This window comes from Pelodiscus sinensis, chromosome 18, assembly GCF_049634645.1.
Source record: "Pelodiscus sinensis isolate JC-2024 chromosome 18, ASM4963464v1, whole genome shotgun sequence".
Classification (NCBI taxonomy): domain Eukaryota; kingdom Metazoa; phylum Chordata; order Testudines; family Trionychidae; genus Pelodiscus; species Pelodiscus sinensis.
The window spans coordinates 237,035-260,961 of record NC_134728.1 but is presented as its reverse complement, the minus strand read 5'-3'; the positions used below and the strand labels follow the sequence as shown (position 1 = coordinate 260,961).

The 23,927-nt window shown below is 55.4% G+C and overlaps 1 protein-coding gene across 2 annotated transcripts in view; it reads left to right on the top strand.

The window, feature by feature from the left end:
• The window catches only part of LOC112546280 (uncharacterized), a 150,885-nt gene extending 127,611 nt beyond the window's left edge, over window positions 1–23,274 (top strand). The window contains exon 6 of one of the 2 annotated variants that reach the window (XM_075900788.1): window positions 22,895–23,274. In XM_075900788.1, the coding sequence (XP_075756903.1) occupies window positions 22,895–22,926 (32 nt within the window). In that variant the 3' untranslated portion in view covers window positions 22,927–23,274. The remainder of the gene's footprint in view (window positions 1–22,894) is intronic. The other variant, XM_075900790.1, reaches the window with a different exon arrangement.
• The last annotated feature ends 653 nt before the right edge of the window (window positions 23,275–23,927 follow it).

The following is a 23,927-nucleotide window of genomic DNA, read 5'->3' as shown; positions in this document are numbered from 1 at the left end:
CGTGTGGCATAAACAGGTTGAACTGGGAGGGTTATCCCAAAGGGAAATTCTTACTCAACTGGCGTCATTGCACCTTGGGAGGATGAATCTCGTGGCTGGGATGTTGCTCCAGAGGGGTGTGGCTGATCCAGGAGGCCAGGCCGGGAACAAGAGGAGAGGCATTGCTTGTGCCTCAGGATTGCATACGGCTCTTCTGTGGCGCAGCAGGAGCGAGAGGCCGACAAGCGGAAAGGCTCTGGATGACCCTAGCACAGCACTGCAGCCCGTGTTTGTTCTCTGCCTTTCCACGGGGGAGAAGCCCTGGCTAGAAAGAGGCAGGTGTTAGTAGTGGGTGATTCGATATTAGAAACATAGACAGTTGGGTTTGTGATGACCGGGAGAACCGTATGGTCACTTGCCTGCCTGGTGCGAAGGTTGCGGATCTCTCGAGGCATCTAGACAGACTTATGTGTAGTGCTGGGGAGGAGCTGGGGTCGTGGTACATGAAGGTACCAATGACGCAGGGAAGGGTAGGAGAGATGTCCTGGAGGACAAATTTAGGCTGCTAGGAAAGAGACTGAAATCCAGGACCTCTATGGTGGCGTTCTCGGAAATGCTTCCAGTTCCACGCGCAGGGCCAGATAGGCAGGCAGAGCTTCAGAGTCTCAATGCGTGGATGAGACGACGGTGTAGGGAAGAGGGGTTTAGATTTATTAGGAACTGAGGACACTTTTGGGAGAGGGGGAGCCTATACAGGAAGGATGGGCTCCACCTAAACCAGGGTGGAACCAGACTGCTGGCACTAAACAGTAAAAAGGCCTAGAGCAGTTTTTAAACTAAGAGATGGGGGAAAGCCGATTGGTGCGGAGATGCACGTAAATCAGAGGGAGACTTCTCTTAGAGGAGAATCCATTGATAGAGATTCTCTAAGCTGTAGTCAGAAAGAGAGGAGGGGAGAGGACAAACCATGGGCCAGAGCAGACAAACAACGGCATATAAAGGAATCCAATGCATCAGGGAAGGGCAGACAAATAAGCAGTGGCAAATTTTTAAAGTGTTTCTACACAAATGCTAGGAGTCTGACTAATAAGATGGGTGAACTAGAGTACCTCGTATTAAAGGAGGAGATTAACATAATAGGCATCACTGAAATCTTGTGGAATGAGGAAAATCTGTGCGACACAATCATACCGGGATATAAAATATATCGAAAGGATAGAGCAGGCCGGGTGGGTGGCGGAGTGGCACTGTATGTGAATGATAATGTAGAATCAAACGAAATAAAAATATTAAATGAATCAACATGTTCAATAGAATCGCTATGGATAGTAATTCCATGCTCCAATAATAAGAAATTAGCAGTCTTGGGGCCTTCAAAGTATTTGAAGGCTTCAATATCTGAGACACAGGTGAGAGAATTATTCTAAGAGGGGTGGGTGAGATTCTGTGGCCTGCACTGTGCAGGGGGTCAGACTAGATGATCATAATGGTCCCTTCTGACCTTAAAGTCTATGAGTCTATAAGTAGGGATATATTACCGACCACCTGACCAGGACAGCGATACTGACATTGAAATGCTGAGGGAGCTTAGAGAGGCTACCAAAATAAAGAACTCTATAATAATGGGGGATTTTAATTACCCCCATATTGACTGGATACATGTCACCTCAGGAAGAGAAGCAGAGAGAAAATTTCTCAATGGCTTAAATGACTGCTTCTTGGAGCAGCTAGTGCAGGAACCCACAAGGGGAGAGGCAATTCTCATTTTAGTCCTGAGTGGAGTGCAGGATCAGGTCCAGGATATAACCGTTACAGGACCGCTTGGGAATAGTGACCATAATATAATAACATTTAACATTCCTGTGATGGGAAGAACGCCTCAGCAGTCCAGCACCCTGGCATTTACTTTCAAAAAGGGGAATTACACAAAAATGAGGAGGTTAGTTAAACAGAAATTAAAAGGCACAGTGACTAGAGCCAAATCCCTGCAAGCTGCATGGAAACTTTTTAAAGACACCATAATAGAGGCCCTACTTAAATGTATACCCCAAATTAAAAAACATAGCAAAAGACCTAAAAAAGAGTCACCGTGGCTTAACCACCATGTAAAAGAAGCAGTGAGGGACAAAAAGGTATCTTTTAAGAAGTGGAAGTCCAATCCTAGTGAGATAAATAGAAAGGAACATAAACAGTGTCAAATCAAGTATAAAAATGTAATAAGAAAAGCAAAAAAAGATTTTGAGGAACAGCTAGCCAAAAACTCAAAAAGAAATAACAAAATGTTTTTTAAGTACATTAGAAGCAGGAAGCCTGCTAAAAAACCTGTGGGTCCCCTAGATGATTGAGCTATAAAAGGAGCAATCAAGGACGATAAAGCCATTGCGGAGAAACTAAATGATTTCTTTGCTTCAGTCTTCATGGCTGAAGACGTTGGGGAGATTCCCAAATCTGCACCGTCCTTTGTGGGTGATGAATCTGAGGAACTGTCCCGGATTGAAGTATCATTAGAGGAGGTTTTGGAACAAATAGAAAAACTTAAAGTTAACAAATCTCCGGGACCGGATGGCATTCATCCAAGGGTTCTAAAAGAACTCAAATGGGAAATTGCTGAGCTATTATCTGTGGTTTGTAACCTATCCTTTAAATCGGCTTCCATACCTAATGACTGGAAAGTAACCAATGTGACACCAATATTTAAAAAGGGCTCTAGAGGCGATCCTGGCAATTACAGACCGGTAAGTCTAACTTCAGTACCGGGCAAATTAGTCGAAACAATAATAAAGAATAAAATTGTGAGGCATGTAGAAGAACATAATTTGTTGGACAAAAGACAGCAAGGTTTCTGTAAAGAGAAATCCTGTCTTACTATTCTGTTAGAGTTCTTTGAAGGGGTTAACAAACATGCGGGCAAGGGGGATCCAGTAGATATAGTATACTTGGATTTTCAGAAAGCCTTTGACAAGGTCCCTCACCAAAGGCTCTTGTGTAAATTACATGGCCATGGGATAAGCGGGAAGGTCCTTTCTTGGATTGAGAACTGGTTAAAAGACAGGAAACAAAGGGTAGGAATAAATGGTACATTTTCAGATTGGAGAGGGGTCACTAGTGGTGTACCCCAAAGGTCAGTCCTGGGACCAGTCCTTTTCAACTTATTCATAAATGATCTGGAGGAAGGGGTAAGCAGTGAGGTGGTAAAGTTTGCGGATTGTACAAAACTGTTTAATGTGGATAAGTGTAAAGTAATGCACATCAGGAAAAATAACCCCAACTATACGTACAGTATGATGAGGGCTAATTTGGCTACGACAAATCAGGAAAGAGATCTTGGAGTTATTGTGGACAGTTCTCTGAAAACTTCCACACAGTGTGCAGCGGCGGTCAAAAAGGCAAATAGGATGCTAGGAATTATTAGGAAAGTGATAGAAAATAAGACCCAGAATATCTTACTGCCCCTGTATAAAACTATGGTACGCCCACATCTTGTATACTGTGTACAGATGTGGTCTCCTCACCTCAAAAAAGATATTTTAGCCTTGGAAAGGGTTCAGAAAAGGGCAACTAAAATGATTAGGTGTTTGGAACGGGTCCCATATGAGGAGAGGTTAAAGCGACTGGGACTTTTCAGTTTAGAAAAACTCAGGCTGTGTCTACTCTTGCGCAAGAACACGTCCACACTGCCATGTGTGAGCTGTGCTTTTGTGCAAGTGCATCCATGGCCGTGTGGATGCTCTCTTGCACAGGAAAGCTCTGATGGCCGTTTTAGCCATAGGGGTTTCTTGTGCAAGAAACCCCTGCCATGCGTCCACACTGCCCTCTTGCGCAAGAGCCCTTGCGGAAGGGAGCTTACACTTGTAAGAAAAGAGCGTCGCTCTTGCACAGGAAGCCCTCACTTCCGACGCTGTACTGTAAATTTTCTTGCACAAGAGCAGACGGGCAGTGTGGACACTCTGCAGGTTCTTGCACAAGAACAGCCATACTTACACAAGAACCCGCCAGTGTAGGCATAGCCTCAGTGTGCAGCAGCAGTCAAACAAACAAACATCACGTTAGGAATCATTAAAAAAGGGATAGAGAATAAGAGAGAACATCTTATTGCCTCTGTATAATCCACAGTAGATGTGGTCACCTCATCTCAAAAAAAGTAGCTTAGCATTGAAAAAAGTTCAGAAAAGGTCAACAAAAATGATGAGGGCTTTGGAACGTCTTCCGTATGAAGAGAGATTAAAAAGACTGGGGACTTTTCTGTTTGGAACAGAGGACACTAAGGGGGGCTAGGATAGAGGTCTGTAAGATCAGGACAGGTATGGAGAAAGTGAAGAAGGAAAAGTTATTGTCTTGTTGTCACGTTACTGAATTTTAGGGAAGCAGCCAGATCACTGCTGCACCCATGGGGGGGCGGGGCAGGTGTTGACCCCAAAAGTGGCACAAAGGGAGCCATGTGAGGGGTCAAATAGAAGCTTACTTTCTTCTGATTCCATATATGCAATTCATATAATTATATAATGTCTGTGTTATAAGCATGTATTTTGTGTGGATACAAAATCTTTCACTGTATGTGGTTGAGTGATGGGCTCACCCTATGGACATGCTAATTAGCAAGGTTCCAGGGACACGTGGCAGTTATTTCGGGCTAGTGAAATTTCAAAATGGCGACTGGACGGGAACATGCAAATAAAGCCCAGGATATTTAAATCCCAGGCTTCATTTGCAACTCTGGTCGCTTCATTTGTCTACCTAGCTTGAATTAAGGAGCTAGTGTAGGCATACTCTCGGCCTGTGGATGTTATGAAGGCCAGGACTTTAACAGGGTTCAAAAAAGAGCTAAATAAATTCACAGAGGTTTAGTCCATCAATGGCTATTAGCCGGGATGGGTAGGGATGGTGTCCCTGGTCTCTGTTTGTCAGGGGACTAAAGACTCTTTATTAGTATCTTGGACTCCATTTTGTCTTACTAAACCCCATCTTGGACTGTGCCCTGCGCTGGAAAACCAGCTCCTTCCGGTTTTTCCCGCCAAAACTGAAATTACCTCAGGGTGCACTCCGCTGCACACGGCACGGGACATTTTGCACACGGCACAGAGGCAGTGCACTCAGCCCCCTTGCTGCTATTCCCACCTAGGGAAAGGTCAGGCTGAGGGGTGGGGCTGCCCCTCCTGAGCACCTGGCTGCTGCCGCTTCTTGGCCGTCCACCGCACAACAGGCGGGTGGTCTGCTCTGTCCGTGGCGAGGGCCGGAGTGAGGCTGCGGATCCAGCCGCAGCAAAGAAGCTGCCTGAGTGACAGAGTCCTTTGAACCGCTGTGGGGTGTGGGGACTTGTGTGTAGGGGACACTCAGCAGGGCTCTCTGGTTCCGCCCACTCGCCCCGGATCCTCCCCTTGTGGTGAAAGCCCTCGGCAGCTCAAGGAGTCCGCGATTGGCCTGGAGCCCTGAATCACATCGCGGGATCGCCGCTTCTTCCCCCCAGACAGCACATTCCCTGCTGAATGGCAGAAGGTCCTAGGTCTCTTTCCCTGCGTCTGCCAAGCGTCAGCTTCCATCTAAGCCGGACAGACACTTGTAGAGTCTTTGAATACTTACCTCGTTGTGTTTGGGGCATCATAGAACACTAGGACTGGAAGGGACCTCGCGAGGTCATCAAGTCCAGTCCCCTGCCCCCATGGCAGGACCAAATACTGGCTAGACCATCCCTGATAGACATTTATCTTAAATATCTCCAGAGCTGGGGATTCCACAACCTCCCTGGGCAATTTATTCCAGTGTTTGACCTCCCTGATAGGCAGGAACTTTTTCCTAATGACCAACCTAAACCCCCCTTGCTGCAGTTTAAGCCCCTTGCTTCTTGGCCTATCCTCAGAGGCCAAGATGAACAAGTTTTCTCCCTCCTCCCTGTGACACCCTTTTAGATACTTGAAAGCAGCTCAGTGGTGTCCCAGGAGGACCCCCGACTGATCCTCCCCGGAATGCTCACAGGGGTAGCGGATTTCCAGCTGGGGGGGCGTGTCCAGCCAGGCCCATGGGGATGTGAGCGGGAGGCAAATTCTGCCTGGGCTTGCAGGGCTGGCCCCTCTGTGGGGTCACGGCTGGGGCCTGGTGCCAGGTGCCTGTCCTGGGGCTGGGTCTTGCCCAGGGATCCGGGTCTCACCTCTGGGTACTGGTCGCATGCACTCGTGTCCGCACCCGTTACTGCAGCACTTTTGCCCTGGAGGACAGGAATCGTCTCCGTTGCACATCTCCGCACAGATCCCCATTCCTGTGGGCGTGGGGCAGACCCCAGGTCTCCCTGCAATGCAGAGCAGGCACGAGGCCGTCAGTCTAGTGTCCTAACCCCGCCCTGGCTCCGTCCCCGCCTGGCTGCACAGCTTCTGCCTAGGACAGGCCTCTGCCCGCCTGGCGTCCTGCTCCGCAGGGAGAGACCCAGTGCCCAGAGCGTCCACCCGCCGGGCGAGACTCTGCCTCCCCATCCCTTCCCCCGCAGCGGGACCCTGCTACTGAGCCTGCACGAGGTGGGAGGGCTGCTGGGCTCGGCGGGTCAGCCCCTGGCCGACCTCACCCGGCACCGCCAAGAGGAGGGTCACAGTGTCCAGTGGGGAGAGCCCAGCCCGGCCCCCTCTCCTCCCACCTGCACTAGCCGGGCCCTGGCCAGGAGGCCCCCTGCTCACCAGGGCAGGACCCCCACCCCACAGAACAGAGCAGGGCAGGGGAGGGCACTGCCGCGGTGCCCTGGGCTGGGCGGGCCGGCGGCTCCTCTCTGCTGACCCCGCGCTCTCCACTCACCTCCAGCCGCAGGCGGCAGCTCGGCCCAGAGGGCCAGGAGCCCCAGGAGGAGGAAGATGGTCCCTGACTTCATGCTGCTGCCAGGAGCCAGGTCTCTGCCCAGCGCTGAGCCGGGCTGGGATTTATACCCTGCCCAGGTGGGGGAGGGCGGGGCTGGCTCACAGCTCAACAACAGGGACCTAATCTCCTCCTGATCCGTTTCTCCACAGAACCCATCTCCTGGCCCCCAGGGGCAGGCCCCTCCCCTCTGGGCAGGGCCGGCTGTTGAGAAATCCCCTTGGAAGGCGGGGAGCAAAAACCTGTTTGTGGGGAGCTAACGCCCAGGCCGTGTGGGATGGGATCCCGGAGCGGGAGGCTGCAGCACACACACGTGGAGCAGCTCAGTGGGGCTCTGCTCCAGCCGCCGAGCGATGGAGAGCAGCGTTTCACGTGACTTAGGGCTGCACTAGCGCCAGAGACATGATCCACAGGGAGAGCGCGGGAATCGCAGCGTCTGGGACCAGATTGGAAACGAAAACACTTGTCCAGTTTACAATTTGGGGTGCTGGTGTGGGCGGCTTGGGAGCCCGGGCCGTGTGTCTGATCTCCCAATGCAGCGAGCCCCAGGGGCGTGCCCCTGAACACACCATCCATCCCATCTGCTAACAGTACACGATGGGTGTGGGACAGAGCTGAGCACAGCATGTTGGCCAGAGCCATCAGCTCAGGCTCACTTGAGCCTCTAACTCATGTCTCTTCTTCCTCTCCAGGGCCTTGGTAGCTACCTCTGCCCCAGGCCTAGGGGACCTGGGACCTCTCTGCTGGCCTCCCCATCCAGCCTGCATGAAGCCGGGGCCAGGCTGAGGGTCCTTCTGCTACGGATCGGGCAGGGGAGGATGCTCCTCACCCAGTCGCTCTCCCCTTCCAGTAGCTGCTCTCCCAAGCCTGCCCCTCCCCCCTGCATTAGCCACTTTGGGGTGCCCTGCTGAGGGACTGCTCCGTGTCCTGACGCTGGGGCCCCGGCCAGGGAGCCAGGAGCTGGTGCTGCAGCTTCGGGGTGTGTCCCTCTCTGGCCAGCTCAGCCCAGGCCACTGCGCTGGCAAAGAACCTTTTCTCTCAATAAACGTGTGATGCATGAACCCGCCTCTGCCCTTTCACTGCCGACTCGCAGCTTCCAGCCCTGCCCGACTCACAGCGCCATGTGTGGGCCGTGCTGGGTCGCATTGACAGCCCTGTGTGGGGCCGCAGCTCACAAGGGGAGAAAATTCATTCAGCCCATGTCTTCAGTTTCCGGAAGATGGATGCCGCAGCAGGTTGATCTTCCGGAGTTTGATTTAGTGGGTCTAGCAAAGACCCATTCAATCCAATGCTGAGGGCACACCTGTCGACACCAGTGTTCCTCAGATCACGAAGAGTAAGGCACGTCTGATCTGCTCTGTGCTGACTAGGCCTCAGCTGGAGTCTTGTGTCCAGTTCTGGGCACCATGTTTCAGGAAAGATGCGGAGAAATTGGAGAGGGTCCAGAGAAGAGCAACAAGAATGATGAACGGTCTAAAGAACATGACCTATGAGGGAAGGCTGAAAGACTTGGGTGTGTTTAGTTTGGAAAAGAGAAGACTGAGGGGGGATGTAATAGCCGTTTTCAGGTATCTAAAAGGGTGTCACAAGGAGGAGGAAGAAAAATTGTTCTCCTTGGCCCCTGAGGACAGGACAAGAAGCAATGGGCTGAGACTGCAGCAAGGGAGGTTTAGGTTGGACATTAGGAAAACCTTCCTGCCTGTCAAGATGCTTAAACACTGGACTAAATTGCCCAGGCGGGTTGTGGAATCTCCATCCCTGGAGATATTTAAGAGCAGGTTGGACAGACACCTGGCAGGGATGGTCTAGAGGGTGCTTGGTCCTGCCGAGAGGGCAGGGGACTGGACTCGGTGCTCTCAGGGTCCCTTCCAGTGCTGGTCTTCTGTGATTCTTTGATTCCATGATTTGAAGCCGACGAGATTTTGCTCCTGCTGGTCTCCCACTGAGGAGACGTCAGGGAAGTTCGAGTTAAGACACGTTGACTCCAGCTACACAATGAATGTAATTAGCTGGAGTTGTGGATCTGAACTGGAACTTCTGCCTAAGTGTAGACAGGGCCTCAGAGCAAACACGCTCCAGGGCCGCCCCCACCCGAGAACAGCCCCAGGGCCCCGAGCTAAGCCAGCTGCACGATCCCATTCCAGGCCTTGTAGATGAACCGCGCGTCTCTCTTGCCTAAGGGCTTCCTAGGGCCCAGCAGCAACGTTGCCACCCCAGCGCATCCCCTTGTGGCAGATGCAGCAACTCGGCCTCAGTTTCCCTCACCGGCCCTTGGCTTGTCCAGCCTTGGAGCCCCCAGCCCCTCTGGCCAGGCCCCTTCCAGGGCCACAGCATCCTTTACCTAAATCCAGCAGAAATGCCGAAACCACCAACCCATCAGCAGGCTCCATCTGACCGCAGCCCCCGCTTGTGCCAGCTCTCAGCCAGCAGGGCCCTGCCTGCCAGCCCCTTCCACTGGCCCTGGCTGTCAGCGGCTGTGGCTGGGCCGTGTGGGCAGCCGGCTACGACTCTCGCTGGCCTCTCTCTGCTTTGCCCCTTCTCCCCACCCTGCTGCTCTGCCACAGCCCCCCAGCACAGGGCATTCCTTCCCCCCCCAGCGCGTGCAGGGACCAGCCCCAGTCCGAGCACTCGGCTCCCCACCAGCCTGTTCGGCAGGCGCCATCTCCCCCCTTCCTCCGCCTCCGCTGGGCCAGCGCCTGCAGCTCTGATCGCCGGCCAGGAGCCAAGCCCCAGTGCCAAAGGCCCCGCAGCGCTGGCACCGGGAAGCCTCTCCGCCCCCCTGCGGAGCTCTGCAGAGGAGAGGGGAGGGGAGGGGCGGAAGCAACTTCTAGCCTGTTTGCACCACACACACACACAGCACATTCAGCACATACATGCACACAGACACACACAGCGCACACACACACAGAGCGCGCTCACACACACAGCATCCACGCACACAGCACACATACACACATGCGGATGCACACAGATCGCGCACACATACAGAATACGCGCCCACACAGAACACATGAACACACACGCACACATACAGCGCGCGCGTGCACACACACACACACACACACAGCACAAGGCCACTCTGTCTCCTAGGCACCCTTCCCTACTGAGCTCCCTCTCTGGCTGAAGCCGATAGGGCCGGGCTCCCTGGGCCCTGGTGCACAAGGCATTCTCAGGACTGCTAAAAGCCCCCTCCCACGCAGCCTGGGGCAGGAGGAGAGGAGGCAGCCGGGTGCTGTGGGTGGCCAGCAGCAGCCTGGAGGTGTGAGCTGCCTTGTGACGTGTGCGGGCGGAGGCACAGAGGCGCGGGGAAAGACCCAGGACGCGTCGTTCCCTCCCCTGCAGCTGGCGGTAGCGCCTGTCCCTCCCTCCCACACGGCACCACAGGCTGCTGCTGGCCGCATTCTGCTGTGAACTCTGGCAGAAATCTGCGTGGGTCTGGGGGCATATGACCCGACGTGCTCCCCGCAACGTGTGGCCTTGGGCAGACAGTGGCAGGTGCCGGGGGCCCACGGAGAGCCAAGACGAACACGTTTTCTCCCTCCTCCTTCTAACACCCTTTTAGATACTTGAAAATGGCTCTCATGTTGTGACAGACCGGGCCGTGTCTGGGCACAGCTGAGGGCATCCGCTCAGGGTCTTAGCACCCAATCCCACCTACCCCGAACAAGTCCTGTCCGGTTCCAAGAAACCAGCCACAGATCCCTGGTCAATTTACCCTCTGGATCTTACCCACAAATCACGCTGGGCCAACCCTTTAGCATCTAACAACTACAGGTTTATTACCACAAAAAAGAAAAGCAGGAGAGTAAGGTTGTTAAAGGATAGTACATTACATGCATCGAATCTCCCAGTTCTCGATGCAGGCTCTAGCAGAGATGTTACAGCTGCTGGTTTAAAAGTTCTTGTTGCACATCCTAGCACCAGGATGGGTTCACAGGTCTTCCTGGCTCTTCGATCCCTGCATTGCTGCCTCTGGGATGAAGTGCTGAGTGCCCAATGCTCAACCACATTCAGAGAAATATTCAGTATCCACACAGATTACAGATTCCTACCTACACACACAGACATTATACACTCACATAAATAGCATACACAGGATCAGCAGACAGCAAGCTCCTATTCAACACCCCACATGGCCCCCCTTTTATACCATTCTTGGGGCCAACTCCCCCACCTATGGGTGCATCAGTGATCTGGCTGCTCCCTTCAAAATCCAGTAACGTGACACATGTCCCCCCTCAATCTTCTCTGTTCTAAACTTAACAAGACCAATTCTTTCAGCCTTCCCTCATAGGTCATGTTCTCTAGACCGTTCATCCTTTTCTCTCTTCTTCTCTGCTCTGCCTCGAGGGGGTGGGGTTGGTTTACTGTTTTCTGGTTGTACTGGGGTTCCTTTGTTCTGTGTTGTCATATACTGTGTACTGTTCACATTCTTTCATAGATTGGTTACACTTATATTTGAGTCGTGTTTTTAGTCGGGCCATAAGAGTCACTGGTGATAGATCCAGTTGTCAGGGGACCTGTGCTTCTGGTGTCAGCAACAAAGTCAAGATCAGATCCTGGTCTACATTTTCAGTTCTATTATTGTTACCGAGTTCCTGGGTGACACTGGGAATAGGCGACGGGGGAGGCATCACTTGGCCATTGCCCGTTCTGTTCACTCCCTCGGGGGGCACCTTGTATTGGCCATTGCCGGCAGACAGGACACGGGGCTGGATGGACCTTTGGTCTGACCCAGGCTGGCCGCTCTGATGTTCTTACGTTCCTACAAGGTATTTGACTTACTGCCACATGCAATAGAGCAGCTTTTCTGGGGGCCCGGCTGAGAAGGTCAAATCAGGGCAAATGGCTTAGACCCAGGGCTACTTACAGCTCAAGACTGGGGGTCCCCACTATCAGCACCAAACCTGTCACAAAGAGCACTTCTGTTTGCCACCCCGACTAGCCAGAAGTTGAACCAGCAAATCCCCTTAGAATCTCCCGCTTCTCCTGTGCCACAGCCAGCGCCCATCCTTGCACAGATGAGAGGTTCTGAAAACCAATCTCACCAGATCCAACAGGAACTAGCCACATTCCCGGGTCAATTTGTCCCTCCGATCTTACCCACTAGAGCACGCGGGGCCAGTCCTTCAGAATCTAACGTCTAAAGGTTCAGTAATAAAGGAAAGAACTGAAAGGTTGAGAGTAAAATTGCGAAAGGAAATAAATTACACACCCTGATTACAAAGTTCCTGGAGCAGGCTTGTTGCTGAGATGGCAAAGTCGGCTATCTTACACATCTCTGCAATACATGCTGCATTAGGGCTGGGTCATCACTCCTTCCCAGCTCAGTTCATAATTAACATGCTCCTGAACTCATGAGCTGGAACGAAGGCGAAGATGCAGGAACCCCCCAGAGTCTCTCTCACCAACATTTTGACACCAGGACGGTGCGAGAGCCGGAGCCGCTGACAGAGGGCGAGGGAGAGGAAGGGGGCAATTTCCCAGGGCTCTGTCGATTATTGTGCCCGTGGCAGCAGCCAGAGCTCTGAGCCCCGACAGTTGCCGCGGAGCCCTGGGCAGCGCTGTCTGGGAGCTGCTGAGGTTTGGCTGTGTTAGCTCAAGGGGACGAAGGGGACTCCTTTTTAACCTATATAATGGGGGAGAGAATAACAATAGGAAAGCCCCTTTTCTCAGCAGGTGCAGAGCCACCTGATCTTCAGGATCGATCTTCTGTGGAATAACCCAGCTAACCTAAATAGAAATAGCGAGGAGACAGCAGGTAAAGGATAAAGAAGAGAATTGCATTAAGGGTACTAATGCAGCACTGGGACAAGAGGGGGACATAAACACACATGCTGCAGTGACCAGTGACCCAAGCATGACGCTCAGTTCCCAGCCTTACAAAACTTGCCCGTGGCTCTTCAACAGGACAGCCAGTGCCCCAAACGGGCACCTATCTCTCGTGCAAAACGCAGGTGCTGATAGAATGCGGCAGCGAGGCCCAGGGCCTACGTCTCCCCGGCTCATGTGAAGCCTTCGAGGAGGAAACGGGCGGGCCCTTGCGCAAACCCATCTCTGAGGCACGGCAGCGCACAGGCGCGGGTGAGGCCCCCTGCCATCCCTGTGGCAGGAGGAGCCCTGAGGTGAGGGAACGTCGGGGCCCAGCTTTGGCGGGAAAACCAGTTCCAGCCATCCAGAGCCGGTGCAGGCCCAGCGCCCTGGCTCTTTACAGGCCCGGTGACAACATGGAGCCAGGGGTCAGAGTTCACAGACTCCATATTGGCCCGCGGAACACAGTGGTTTACCTTAGAACTGTGTGTGGAAGACCAATGCTCTGCTTCCGGCACGCCTCAATCGTCCCTCCATGACCCTCCTGGAGCTGAACTGCTGCTAGCAGCCACTGGGAATGCCCCGCGCAGAGAAGAGAAAGAGCCCACTTTGCAGAGGCAGGTCGGGCCAGCGATCCCCCCTGCTCCCAGCTCCTGAAGATTCACTTCCCGCCGGTCGAGTTCCCCGCAGAGCTGGCGTTGGGGAGTGTAGACTGAGATTTAACATCTTTGACTTTGACTTCTTTCCCCCGACTGAGCGTGTTTCCCCCGACTACTGCAGGGAATGGAGTCTCCTCCACACGCTGACAAGGCCATTCCGAGGGTCCCCAAGAGAGACGACAGCTGTCCCTGCCCGGGCACACACAGCCTGGGCTGAGCCTTGCAATCTTTGGAGCAGGCACGGGCTTGGTTGTCTGTCTGGTGGGCCCACCGAGTGCAAAGATCGCAAGGTTCTGGCTCACAGCAGTAGGCTCCGAGGGTGAAACATCACCCCAGGTGGAGCTGCTCACGGCTTCCTGGGGATGTATTTTAGGGTTGCCAGGGCTGGCTGGACGTATTCCTGGAGGTTTCATTACATGACACAACCTTTCATTAAAGATTTATCTGTAGCCTCTGGAGGCTGGTAACCCTGTGCTTTCCCATGCGGCTCTGGCAAAAACCGAGACAACACGGAAGGTGAGTGAAGCCAGGCGTTTGGCTCTAGCCTGCCTATGGCAGCAAAGTGACTCCAGGGCTCCAATACCCCCTGACTCAAGGGCTGTGACTCACATACCCTTCGTTGGTTTACACCAGTGGTTCCCACCTTTTGGCGCACACAGGCCCCTTTTCAGTCTAGGGGAATGTCAAGGATCCACCTCCCGGTGGGAGGGAAAAGACAAATAATGCTCGGGCACACCTTACTTATAACGATCCACGGAGCCCCGGCAGTACCATCGCGGACCAGCAGGGGTCCTCAGGCCACAGGTGGGAACCACTGATTTACGCCAGAACATGCCTCAGGACCCCGGGCAGCCCCAGGGAGCACGGAGCACCAGGGCCTGGCCATTCCCCACCGCTGCCTAGACCTGGGCCAGACGCAGCTTAGCCAGCTCACAGACTCTGCGCCAGTGTGTGCAGAGCAGGGTGCCAGCCGGGCTCCCCCCCAGCTTCCCACTCTGCCCACCGCCCCGAGATGCCTGCAGCACTTGGCCTGTCAATGAATAGTCCTTTTGCTATTCACTCTTGAATGCAAGTGAAACAATGGTAGAAAGACGTAACTGACTTTCTCTTCCCTTTTTTGCCATTCACCAAGCACAGGAGATATATAGATATAAAATACTGAACTTATTGTCAATCCTAAGAAAAGGCGTGAGTCAGTGGGATGGGCTGGACTAGGCCCCGACGCCCCCTCCAGGAGGCTGATGCCCTTGCTGCCCCCATCCCAGCAGGAGGAGCGGAGAAGAGGTCCTCCAGACACTACAGAGTGGCTGTCTCAGCCGCAGCCAATCAGGACCCAGCAGAGGGGTATAAAAGAAGCTGCAGGGTTGGGACCTGCCAGTTCCCTTCAGCAGCTTGACCCAGCCAGAAGGGGGGTGGATCAGCACTACGGCTAGCTCCCAGTGTGAGCTGAGCCTAGATCTGGGGGAAACCCAGCCCCACAAGCCAAAGACCAGCCACAAGCAGAGACTTACTATCACCGTGGACAAGGCTAGTCAGGCCTGGTTCCAGGACTTTGAGGGCAACTGGACAACCAGGCAAGGATCCGGCACAGAGCCACTTGGCCGCAGCAGGGCGCTCACCAGCCGCTGCACCCGTTACAGTCAGGATCCCCAGAGATCATGAGATTGGCTTTCAAATCACGAGAGTATTTAAAATACTCAGTGTGGGGTCTTTGGGTTTGCCTTTAGCTTCTGGAGCCCGTAGGGAGCACTGGGATCACGGCTGGGAGCTTTTTGCACAGCCACAAGGGCTAGAAACGTCCCTTTTCTTTGACAGCAAAGGCAGAAATCCTCACAGATCACTTGAGTGCAGGAGCTGGGCTCTCGGGAAAGCGGTCACTCTGACGAGGCTCGTGACGAGGTGTGAGAGCTGGGACACTGCTGTCACTGCTGCTTCTGAGGCCGGGGACTCTCCAGGAGGCTCGCAGGCTGCACACGATGGTGAGGGAGTTGCAGGCCTCACAGGAGACTGTTTCATCCCAAACAGCAAGAGAACAAAGTGAGCCGCCCGAGGTAGCCTGGGGGCGTTACAGGCAGGAAAAAGGTGGAGGGTTGTGTTAGAGAAGAAACAGGCGAGCCGGGAGCGGAGGGGTAAATGGAACTGCTTTATTGCCCATGCAAGTTCACCTCGCACATTCAACACAACGTCCGAGTGGCCACAAATTGGCAACACTTCCACCCTTTTATGGAATCATACAATCCTTGGGCTGGCAGAGCCTGCAGGAGCCATCGAGTCCAGCCCCCTGCCCAAGGCAGGACCAACCCCGACTCAATCATCCCAGCCAGGGATTGGTCAAAGTTCAAACCACTAGGGATGGAGATTCCACCCCCTCCTTGGAGAACCCAGCCCAGCACTTCCCCACCCTCCTAGGGAAATAGTTTTTCCTAATCTCCAACCTAGACCTCTCCCACCACAACTTGAGCCCATTGCTCCTTGTTCTGCCGTCTGTCACTACTGAGACCAACCTCTCTCCAGCCTTTTGCAACCTCCCTTCAGGAAGTTGAAGGCTGCTCTCAAATCCCCCCTCGCTCTTCTCTTCTGCAGACTAAATAATCTCAAATCCCCCTGCCTCTCCTGACACGTCATGGGCTCCAGCCCCCTCAGCATTTTGGCAGCTCTCCGCCAGACCCTCTCCAATGCGTCCACATCCTTTCCGTAGTGGGGGGCCCAGTTCTGGATGCAACACTCCAGATGTGGCCTCACGAGTGCTGAATAAAGGGGAATAATCACTTCCCTAGATCTGTCAGTAATACTTCTCCTAATGCCCCCCAATACGCCATTGGCCTTCTTGGCTACAAGGGCCCCTGTTGACTCATCTCCAGCTTTTCATCCACTGGAACCCGCGGGGCCTTTTCTGCCGAACTCCTGCTTAACTAGTCAGTCCCCAGCCTGTACCAATGCCTGGGATTCTTCTGTCCCGCGGGCAAGACTCTGCACTTGTCCTTGTTGAACCTCAGCAGATTTCTTTTGGCCCCATCCTCCAGTGTGTCTAGGTCACTTTGGACCCTCTCCCTGCCCTCCAGTGTATCCGCCTCTCCCCTTGGCTTGTCATCTGCGAACTTGCTGAGGGTGCAACCCATCCCCTCGGCCAGGTCATGAATAAAGATGTTGAATAAACCCAGCCCTAGATCCGTACGTGTGAGCAGAGCTTTCAAATAACTTCTCACTGCACTGGCCCTAGGTGGTGACTGGGAGCCAGGGAACTGCAATGCAGTAAAGAGGCTGGGCGCTTTCTTTTTGTCCCGCTCCTTTGGGAGCCCTGAAGCACAACTTGGGACTGGCCAGGCAGACTAACTGCAGTGTTTCCCACAGTGCTGGGCGGCTCTGCCTGCTGTAACCTCAGCACACGTGCAGAATGGGCTTCTGACCCCACATTACCGGGTGACTAGAGGCCTGGATTTCACTCAGAATCCCACACGCTGCCAGCCAGCGCTTTGATGTCCGAAAGGAAGGGGAGAGCAGTCTGAGTTGCCCCAGGAAAAGGGGGCCCCCACCTTAGCCAGGGGTGCGTGTGTCACACACAATGGCTCGGGGGCACTATGTCTGGCATATTCTGAACAGTGTGGAGTGCACAGATTGTGCCCAGAGAAGAACACAAATCGGGCAATAATAGTCACTCCCCCGTCTGCACCCCGGTTCTTGTCTCACGAGCTGGGTGAGGCCTGTCCAACGAGCCGACATCGCCCCTCGAGCACCAAGTGTGGACGGAGCCGGTGGATCTGAGCTGCCGATCCAGGCACCAGCCCACCCCAGGGGGCATTTACACGCTGTGGGGCTGGGCAGAGCATGGCCAGGGGCAGGCCCCACTGAGCTGCTCCACGTGTGTGTGCTGCAGCCTCCCGCTCCGGGATCCCATCCCGCACGGCCTGGGCGTTAGCTCCCCACAAACAGGTTTTTGCTCCCCGCCTTCCAAGGGGATTTCTCAACAGCCGGCCCTGCCCAGAGGGGAGGGGCCTGCCCCTGGGGGCCAGGAGACGGGTTCTGTGGGGAAACGGGTCAGGAGGAGATTAGGTCCCTGTTGTTGAGCTGTGAGCCAGCCCCACCCTCCCCCACCTGGGCAGGGTATAAATCCCAGCCCGGCTCAGCGCTGGGCAGAGACCTGGCTCCTGGCAGCAGCATGAAGTCAGGGACCATCTTCCTCCTCCTGGGGCTCCTGGCCCTCTGGGCTGAGCTGCCGCCTGCGGCTGGAGGTGAGTGGAGAGCGCGGGGTCAGCAGAGAGGAGCCGCCGGCCCGCCCAGCCCAGGGCACCGCGGCAGCGCCCTCCCCTGCCCTGCTCTGTTCTGTGGGGCGGGGGGTCTGCCCTGGTGAGCATGGGGGCTCCTGGCCGGGGCCGGGCTAGTGCAGGTGGGAGGAGAGGGGGCCGGGCAGGGCTCTCCCCACTGGACACTATGACCCTCCTCTCCCAGGGCGCCCGCGGCTCCCACCTCCTTGGCGGTGCCGGGTGAGGTCGGCCAGGGGCTGACCCGGAGAGCCCAGCAGCCCTCCCACCTCGTGCAGGCTCAGCAGCAGGGTCCCGCTGCGGGGGAAGGGACGGGGAGGCAGAGTCTCGCCCGGCGGGTGGACGCTCTGGGCACCGGGTCTCTCCCTGCGGAGCAGGACGCCAGGCGGGCAGAGGCCTGTCCTAGGCAGAAGCTGTGCAGGCAGCGGGGGACGGTGCCAGGGCGGGGTTAGGACACTGGACTGACGGCCTCGTGCCTGCTATGCATTGCAGGGAGACCTGGGGTCTGCCCCAAGCCCACAAGAATGGGGATCTGTGTGGGGAGATGCCGAGGAGACGAGTCCTGTCCTCCAGGGCAAAAGTGCTGCAGTAACGGGTGTGGACGCGTCTGCATGCGACCGGTACCCAGAGGTGAGACCCGGATCCCTGGGCAAGACCCAGCCCCAGGACAGGCACCTGGTCGCAGGAGCAGCCGTGACCCCCCAGAGGGGCCAGCCCTGCAAGCCCAGGCAGAATTTGCCTCCCACTCAGAGACCCCTGGGCCTGTTTGGACCCGCCCCCCCAGCTGGAAATCAAACTACCCCCGTGAACATCCCGGGGAGGATCAGTCGGGGGTCCTGCTGGGACACCAGGGGGCTCTGTCGGGGCTCCCCGCACTCCCGGGAACTGCCCCGCGCTGACCGCGCCATTCCCGCCCCTCCTGGCGCACGCTCTGCTCCCGCTCTGGGCAGTTTCCCATCAGCTGTCCCCTCGGGCCAGGGCGGCAGGAAGCCGTTTGCTGGGGAAGCCCCAACTCCCGGATTTGCCTGGAGTCTCCCGCCATCGGGCCTTGTCCCCCAGCAGCCACAGCAGGCAGACTGGGCGCTGTGAGGCCGGTAGGAGTCCCGCAGGGCTGAGGGGGGCTCCCTGTCTGCTCTGGCCTGGCACCGCGCCCGGCCGGGGCCCATGTCTGCGGCCCCTAGGAGAGCTGCAGGGCCCCGTCCTGCCGCCTGCCCCCACACCGGCTCCGCAGCTCTAAGTGGCTAGGCAGGGGGCACTGCGGCCAGGGGAGCTGCAGGGGGGCGCAGCCCCAGGGTTGCAGCACGTGCCAGCCACTCCCAGAAGTGCTGGGGGACCAGGGCAGGCAGGGGGCGGCCTTAGCCCGTAACGCCGCCGATTGGGAACCGCCCGAGGGAAGCTCAGCCCTTTTCTCAGCCCAGCCCCAGCCCTGAGCCCCTCCCAGAACTGACACCGTAACCCTCCTGCCACACCCAAAATCCCTGCCCCAGCCCTGAGTCCTTCCTTCCCTGATCTCCCTCCCTGAGCCCACAGCCTGCACCCCCACCTGCACCCCTGCCCAGCCTCTGCTTGGAGCCCCCACCCACAGTCTGAACCCCTCTACCCTGGCCCAGAGCCTCCACCCCGTCCCACACCAGAACCTCCTGCCCCAGCCGGGAGAAAGTGAGGGAGGCTGGGGGAGAGGAGAGGAGGAAGGAGGGGGTCCCCGGGGAAGGAGGCGGGTCCAGGGTGATGGGCTCCAGCTGGTGTTAGGCCTGGCCTGGGGGGCAGGAGGCCGGCTGGGGGAGCTAAGGGCCCACGTTTTCCTTTTCAACTTGTTCATAAATGATCTGGAGAAAGGGGTAAGCAGTGAGGTGGTAAAGTTTGCAGATAATACAAAACTGTTTAGGATAGTCAAGACAGAAGCAGACCGTGAGGGACTCCGAGAAGATCTCACCAAACTGAGTGATTGGGCAACAAAATGGCAAATGAAATTTAATGAGGATAAGTGTAAAGTAATGCACATCGGGAAAAGTAACCCCAACTATACGTACAATATGATGGGGCTAATTTGGCTACAACAAATCAGGAAAGAATCATAGAATCATGGAATCATAGAATAATAGGACTGGAAGGGACCTCAAGAGATCTTGGAGTTATCGGGACAGTTCTCTGAAAACTTCCACACAGTGTGCAGCGGCGGTCAAAAAGGCAAATAGGATGCTAGGAATTATTAGGAAAGGGATAGAAAATAAGACCCAGAATATATTACTGCCCCTGTATAAAAATATGGTACGCCCACATCTAGAATACTGTGTACAGATGTGGTCTTCTCACCTCAAAAAAGATATTTTGGCCTTGGAAAGGGTTCAGAAAAGGGCAACTAAAATGATTAGGGGTTTGGAACGGGTCCCATATGAGGAGAGACTAAAGAGACTGGGACTTTTCAGTTTAGAAAAGAGGAGACTGAGGGGGGATATCATAGAATCATAGAATCATAGGACTGGAAGGGACCTCGAGAGGTCATCGAGTCCAGCCCCCCGCCCTCAAGGCAGGACCAAGCTCCGTCTACACCATCCCTGACAGATGTCTATCTAACCTGTTCTTAAATATCTCCAGAGAGGGAGATTCCATCACCTCCCTTGGCAATTTATTCCAATATTTGACCACCCTGACAGTTAGGAATTTTTTCCTAATGTCCAATCTAAACCTCCCCTGCTGCACTTTAAGCCCATTACTCCTTGTCCTGTCCTCAGAAACCAAGAGGAACAAATTTTCTCCTTCCTCCTTGTGACACCCTTTTAGATATTTGAAAACCGCTATCATGTCCCCCCTTAATCTTCTTTTTTCCAATATGATAGAGGTCTATAAAATCATGAGTGGTGTGGAGAGGGCTGATAAAGAAAAGTTATTTATTAGTTCCCATAATAGAAGAACTAGAGGACACCAAATGAAATTAATGGGGAGCAGGTTTAAAACTAATAAAAGAAAGTTCTTCTTCACACAGCCTGTTGTCAACCTGTGGAACTCCTTGCCAGAGGAGGCTGTGAAGGCTAGGACTATAATAGGGTATGTCTACACTACCCCCCTAGTTCGAACTAGGGGGGTAATGTATGCATACCAAACTTGCTAATGAAGCTCGGGATTTGAATTTCCCAGGCTTCATTAACATAAAGCCGGCGCCGCCATTTTTAAAAGCCGGCTAGTGCGAACCCCGTGCCGCGCGGCTACACGCGGCACGGGCTAGATAGTTCGAACTACGTAGCCATTCCGAACTATCTGTACTCCTGGTCGTGGAATGAGGAGTACAGATAGTTCGGAATGGCTACGTAGTTCGAACTATCTAGCCCATGCCGCGTGTAGCCGCGCGGCACGGGGTTCGCACTAGCCGGCTTTTAAAAATGGCGGCGCCGGCTTTATGCTAATGAAGCCCGGGAAATTCAAATCCCAGGCTTCATTAGCAAGTTCGGTATGCATACATTTCCCCCCTAGTTCGAACTAGGGGGGTAGTGTAGACATACCCATAGAGTTTAAAGAGAAGCTAGATAATTTCATGGAGGTTAGGTCCATAGAAGGCTATTAGCCAGGGGATAAAATGGTGACCTTGGCCTCTGTCTGTCAGAGGCTGGAGAGGGATGGCAGGAGACAATCGCTTGATCATTGTCTTCGGTCCACCCCCGCTGGGGCACCTGGTGCTGGCCACTGTTGGCAGACAGGATACTGGGCTAGATGGACCTTGGGTCTGACCCAGTACAGCCGTTCTGATGTTCTTATGTTCTTATGCACGTTCTCTCACCCGTGGAGCTGGGGGTGGTTCCCAGCTCTCGCACACGCCCAAGCCAGCTGTGGGGTGCTGCACGTGCAGCGCAGCTGGAGCCCGGTAGGGGTGAGAGTCCCGCGTCGCATCCTTCCCAAAGCCTGCGGTGGGGGCGGGATGAAGGAGGTTGGACGGGGGAGGGGAACAGGCTCCGGGCATTCTGGGCACCATCGACATCTCCAAAAGCTGCCAACCCTGCCCCTCCTCGGCGGAAGCTGGGCAGCGAGGGGGGGCACTGTCAGGGCAGCTTTAGGACACGGCTTCCCTGCCCGGGCCTGTCTGTATTGTAGAGACCTGAGCTCTGCCCCACACCCAGGGGCCTGGGGGTGTGTGAACGGCCAGAAAGGGGACGAGTCCCGTGCTCCAGGGGAAAAGTGCTGGGGTACCGGGTGCAGCCGGGTCTGCATGCGACCGAGAACCACTGGGGGTCAGACCAGGCTCCTGTGGGTTTGCCCTGGCTCAGACACACTGGGAGCCTTGGGGGATGTGGCCCTATCTGAGCAGGGTCACCAGGCCCTGGATGGGTCACTGCCCCGGGCGCCGGGCTGGCTCTGCTCAGACGGGCGGTGACGGTTTCTTTCCTGGACTCTCTGCCCAATGGTGAGCTCCCAGGCCCAGCTCGCGACGCCGGGGGCAGGAGGCAGAGGAGTCTCTTCGTCCCTGGCCCGGTCCCTTGACCTCCAGTCGCACCCTGGCTCCCGGGGAGCTGGCAGGGCTGGGCTGGTGTCCCTGGGAACGGACAAGGGGTGTGACAGCCGGGGGTTGTTCTTTGCTGCAGAGAACCCCGGCTAGTGACAGCCAGAGAACCTGCCTCCTAACTTCATGCGCGCTGCAGATGGACAGATGGACAGACGGAGTGGTGTGACAGCGAGTCGGGGTCCCCCCGATCCTGCACCCCCGTGGCAGCAAGAACAGGCTCCGCCAGCCAGTAGAACGGGGGGGTTATTGCTCCTCCAGGATACAGCCCAGCACTGACGTGACCGACGTGGGTACAGGAGTCAGGGCCAGGCTGCCTCAGACCAGCGGTGGATGTAGGGAAGGGCGAGCGGGACGGCTGCCCGGGGCCCTGCGCTTCCAGAGGCCCCACACATGCCTGTCCCCCTGTCCTTGTGCTCCATGTCTGCAGAGCAGGGCTGAGGCGGGGGGAACACGCAGCCAAGTGGCTGCAATCCCAAGCATGGACATAAGTGACTCAGAGAAGGCCTCCCCCACCAGCATCTCTGCAGAGCTCGGGAGAAGGCACCCAGCAGAGCAGGGCAGCCTTCCCTGACGTAGATCCACAGGGAGAGCGCGGGAATCGCAGCGTCTGGGACCAGATTGGAAACGAAAACACTTGTCCAGTTTACAATTTGGGGTGCTGGTGTGGGCGGCTTGGGAGCCCGGGCCGTGTGTCTGATCTCCCAATGCAGCGAGCCCCAGGGGCGTGCCCCTGAACACACCGTCCATCCCATCTGCTAACAGTACACGATGGGTGTGGGATGGAGCCGAGCACGGCATGTTGGCCAGAGCCATCATCTCAGGCTCACTTGAGCCTCTAACTCATGTCTCTTCTTCCTCTCTAGGGCATAAGTTCCCACCTCTGCCCCAGGCCTAGGGGACCTGGGACCTCTCTGCTGGCCTCCCCATCCAGCCTGCCTGACGCCGGGGCCAGGCTGAGGGTCCTTCTGCTACGGATCAGGCTAGGGAGGATGCTCCTCACCCAGTCGCTCTCCCCTTCCGGTAGCTGCTCTCCCAAGCCTGCCCCTCCCCTCTGCATTAGCCGCTTTGGGGTGCCCTGCTGAGGGACTGGTCCGTGTCCTGACGCTGGGGCCCCGGCCAGGGAGCCAGGAGCTGGTGCTGCAGCTTAGGGGTGTGTCCCTCTCTGGCCAGCTCAGCCCAGGCCACTGCGCTGGCAAAGAACCTTTTCTCTCAATAAACGTGTGATGCATGAACCCGCCTCTGCCCTTTCACTGCCGACTCGCAGCTCCCAGCCCTGCCCGACTCACAGCGCCATGTGTGGGCCGTGCTGGGTCGCATTGACAGCCCTGTGTGGGGCCGCAGCTCACAAGGGGAGAAAATTCATTCAGCCCATGTCTTCAGTTTCCGGAAGATGGATGCCGCAGCAGGTTGATCTTCCGGAGTTTGATTTAGTGGGTCTAGCAAAGACCCATTCAATCCAATGCTGAGGGCGCACCTGTCGACACCAGTGTTCCTCAGATCACGAAGAGTAAGGCACGTCTGATCTGCTCTGTGCTGACTAGGCCTCAGCTGGAGTCTTGTGTCCAGTTCTGGGCACCATGTTTCAGGAAAGATGTGGAGAAATTGGAGAGGGTCCAGAGAAGAGCAACAAGAATGATGAACGGTCTAGAGAACATGACCTATGAGGGAAGGCTGAAAGACTTGGGTGTGTTTAGTTTGGAAAAGAGAAGACTGAGGGGGGATGTAATAGCCGTTTTCAGGTATCTAAAAGGGTGTCACAAGGAGGAGGAAGAAAAATTGTTCTCCTTGGCCCCTGAGGACAGGACAAGAAGCAATGGGCTGAGACTGCAGCAAGGGAGGTTTAGGTTGGACATTAGGAAAACCTTCCTGCCTGTCAAGATGCTTAAACACTGGACT